This window comes from Bison bison, unplaced genomic scaffold (genome assembly GCF_000754665.1).
Source record: "Bison bison bison isolate TAMUID 2011002044 unplaced genomic scaffold, Bison_UMD1.0 scf7180017864185, whole genome shotgun sequence".
Taxonomy (NCBI): domain Eukaryota; kingdom Metazoa; phylum Chordata; class Mammalia; order Artiodactyla; family Bovidae; genus Bison; species Bison bison.
This window is the reverse complement of record NW_011494757.1, coordinates 725250-729006: the sequence shown is the minus strand read 5'-3', so window position 1 is coordinate 729006 and position 3757 is coordinate 725250. Positions and strand designations below refer to the sequence as shown.

At 44.0% G+C, this 3757-nt stretch overlaps 1 protein-coding gene across 1 annotated transcript in view; it reads right to left on the bottom strand.

Moving 5' to 3' along the window:
- The window catches only part of MS4A14 (membrane-spanning 4-domains, subfamily A, member 14), a 30509-nt gene that overhangs the window by 12946 nt on the left and 13806 nt on the right, over window positions 1-3757 (bottom strand). Inside the window, exon 6 of the mRNA XM_010843745.1 lies at window positions 1912-2010. Coding sequence (XP_010842047.1) covers window positions 1912-2010 — 99 coding nt within the window. The remainder of the gene's footprint in view (window positions 1-1911; window positions 2011-3757) is intronic.

Here is a 3757-nt window from a genome sequence, read left to right as displayed (position 1 = left end):
AGGCAAGAATACTGGAGTGGGTTGCCATTGCCTTCTCCAATGCATGAAAGTGAAAAAAGGGAAGTCGCTCAGTCATGTCCTACTCTTAGCGACCCCATGGACTGCAGCCTACCAGGCTCCTCCATCCATGGAATTTTCCAGGCAACAGTACTGGAGTAGGGTGCCATTGCCTTCTCCGCAGAGATGCTCTATGGCAATAAAAACAAACAAGCCCTCTCCCTGAGAAAACCCAAAGGAAAAAGGAGAGTCTGATTTCGAGAGTTCATACATTATAAGATTCAGATGTCTGGTTTCCAACAAAATAAATCTCAAGGTCTACAAAGAAACAGAAAAATGCGGTTTGTTCAGGGGTGGTGGTTGTTTATTCACTAAGTCATGTCCGACTCTTGCAACCCTGTGGACTGTAGCCCGCCACGCTCCTCTGCCTGTGGGATTCTCCAGGCAAGAATACTGGAGTGGGTTGCCAGTTCCTTCTGCAGGGAATCTTCCCAACCCAGGGATCAAACCCCGGTATCCTGCACTGCAGGTGGATGGACTCCTTACTGACTGAGCCAACAAAATAAATGAGCAGAAATTGTACCTGAGGAACCCCATAATTCAGATATACTAGACAAAGACTTTAAAACAACTCAAAGACCCTAGAAGAGCTGAAGAAAATCATGTGCAAACATAGCAAAATGATATATGAACAAAATGAAGATATAAATAAGATATAAATTATAAAACAGAACCAAAATAATTTCTAGAGCTGAGAAATTTAATAAAAATGCACACCAGAGGGGTTCAGAAGTTGATCTGAGCAGGCAGAAGAAATAATAAATGAAGATAGAACAATTGAAATCATTGGGTCTGAGGAACAGAAAGAAGAAATAGTTAAGAGAAGTGAACACAGCCTACGGGACCTGTGAGCTATGAATGAGCAGACCAACACACGCATCGCTGAGATCTCAGAAGAAAAAGAAAAAGAGGAAAAAATAATATTTAGAGAAATAATGACTGAAAATTTACCAAATCTGGTGAAGAATATTCATCTACAAATCTAAGAAGCTCAATGAACTTCAAACAGGATAAATCCAAAGGGATGCACACCAAAGCACATTTTAATTAAACTGTTGAAGCCAAAGACAGGGAATCTTTTAAACAGCAAAAGTGCCTCATCACATATGAGGAATCCTCAATTAGATTATTAATTTCTTTCATATGTAAAATAAAGATGCTTTAATAATTAAGATTAAGTTGTGTTAGGTGATTATAACAATAACTAACATAGTGAACATTTGATAAATGTGGAGCTATAGTGATTATTATAAATACTATTGGTATCACGAGGGCCTCCCTGGTGGCTTAGAGGGTAAAGCATCTGCTTGCAATGCAGGAGACCCAGGTTCGATCCCTGGGTCAGGAAGATCCCCTGGAGAAGGAAATGGCACCCCACTCCAGTACTCTTGCCTGGAAAATTCCATGGACGGAGGAGCCTGGTAGGCTACAGTCCATGGGGTCAGGAAGAGTTGGACACAACTGAGTGAGGACACATTACATTGGTATCACTTGAATAGTTTTCTTCCTCTCTGTTGAGGGGGTTGTTTCAGAGCTTTATGGCCCAGGTATAAGCACCTCATGTTACAATAATATGAATCCCCATTTAGTCTTGTTTTCCATATATTTTGACAGGGAGATAAGGAGTTATGTCTGAACAGAGATGACTATGTACAGCAGAGGAATAAAAAGCAACATGGTTTGTCTCCGAGCGTCGAGTGAACCATCAGTTTTAAGTTTGTCCCTCCTTGATCTTCCTAAACTTAGAAATTGTAATTCAGCCCCTGAGAATACAGCTCTGCTGACTTAATAGGCTAGAGGTCCCCTTGACGTGTCCCAGTAGGAATCCATACTCAAAAATGTCATTGAACGCACCTCGTTTGAATTTGCCCAGCAGTTGCTTCTGAAGGAGGCGATGGTCACAGCGATGCTGAGCTCTGCTATGCTGATGATCAGTAAGACCGACAAAATTCCCTGTAAATAATGAAGATAAGTCTACGGCATTTGGAATGAAAGCTGTACCATTTCAAAGATATAAACAAGGACCAGCACACGGTGTGACCAAGCACGGCAAAGCCCACGTTTCAGATGCCTCTGGAACCGCAGTGACTGAACTGTTTTCATCCCATGTACGTCTTTCTGATGGGCCGGGACAGTGAACTCCAGTGCCTGTAGAGGCCCCTGACAGCTGTCTCAGACAGGTGAAACAGGGCGGAGAAAGGCCAGAAGGGATATATCCCTCAGTGTCCATCACTCAGTCCCGGGCAACAGTTCCATGTGGGAACATGGGAACCTTGATGCCTCGTGTTCTCTCCTTTCCTAAGGCAGCTGTATCTACACACTGTTAATGTGAGACTTTCCAGGTATTTGTTCACTTCTGTGAACCAAATGGAACAGCCTTTGGGTCTGGCGTAGCCTATAGATTGCCATTTTGCACACTCTGCTGTAAGGTGGTGTTTAGTTGCCTTAAAGCACAGAGAAGTGGCAGGGAATAGCATGATGTCCAAAAAGTTTAGCCTTTGGGAACAAGAAGAGCTGACTGCAGTTGGGTCCAATGTTACACTTAACGTTGGACAAGAGTCTGTCTAAATTTTGATTTCCCTGCAACACAGCCAAAAGTTTGAATATTCTCCTTTTGCTTTTTTTTTTTTAAGAAAACCACAATGTATGCAGTGGAAAGGCTACCCACTCCAGGGTTCTGGCCTGGAGAATTCCATGGACTGTATAGTCCATGGGGCCACAAAGAGCTGGACACAACTGACTTTAACTTTCACTGTAAATTTACCAGCTTCAGCTGGTGAACAAGATGGGCTGACCTTGGTCTTTGTGCAACTTCCATCATTGTAAGGGAGGCAGACAGTGACAAATAATTAGGCAATTATTTACTTCACTAAATTATGATAAGTGCTATGAAAAAACACTGGGGGCTACTATTAATATAACGGGAGACCTACCCTGGGTGGGCGGAGGTGTGATCAGGAAGGACCCCCTTAAAGAGAATGAGGAGGAGTTCAGCGGGTGGGTGGGAAAAGATAGGTGCTGGGCTGGGGAACATTTGAAGAAAGAAAACATGGTCTAGAAAACTTAAAGAATTCTAGAAGGTGGAGAGGGCGGCATGCAGTGAGGATAAAGGCCTGGAATAATGCTATAAGGTTAGGCCAGATAGATGTGTTAGAGTCTTATAAACCTAATAAAATTGGGTCTAAATTCTGTGTTTGACAGGAAGGCACTGCGTGATTCTGATCAGGTGTGTGTTTTTAAGTGACGACTAGCTGCAGTGTAGAACATGGATTGGTGTTCGGGGCAGAAGTTAGTCCAAGAGATGTGTAAAGCCCACTGTTCCTGGGTCTTTTTAGTTTGTTTTTGACCTTTGGGTTGTGCTCAGCAAGGAACTGTGGAGTGATATACGTAGGAGGTCTGGGAACAGAGTCTCCTGGATTCTGAAAGCAGGAGCTACTAATCCTCCAACGCACATCCGTGCCGGGCAGGAGCGGAGTCCGCTGAATGCAGGAGCTACTAATCCTCCAGCGCACATCCGTGCCGGGCAGGAGCAGAGTCCGCTGAATGCAGGAGCTACTAATCCTCCAGTGCACATCTGTGCCGGGCAGGAGCGGAGTCCGTTCATCTGTGCACTTAACCTCAGAAGACAATTTCTTCCTGGTATTTGCTAATGTAATGCACGGTGGTGGCCTCCTGGGAAAAGGGATAAGGCTAATAGGGG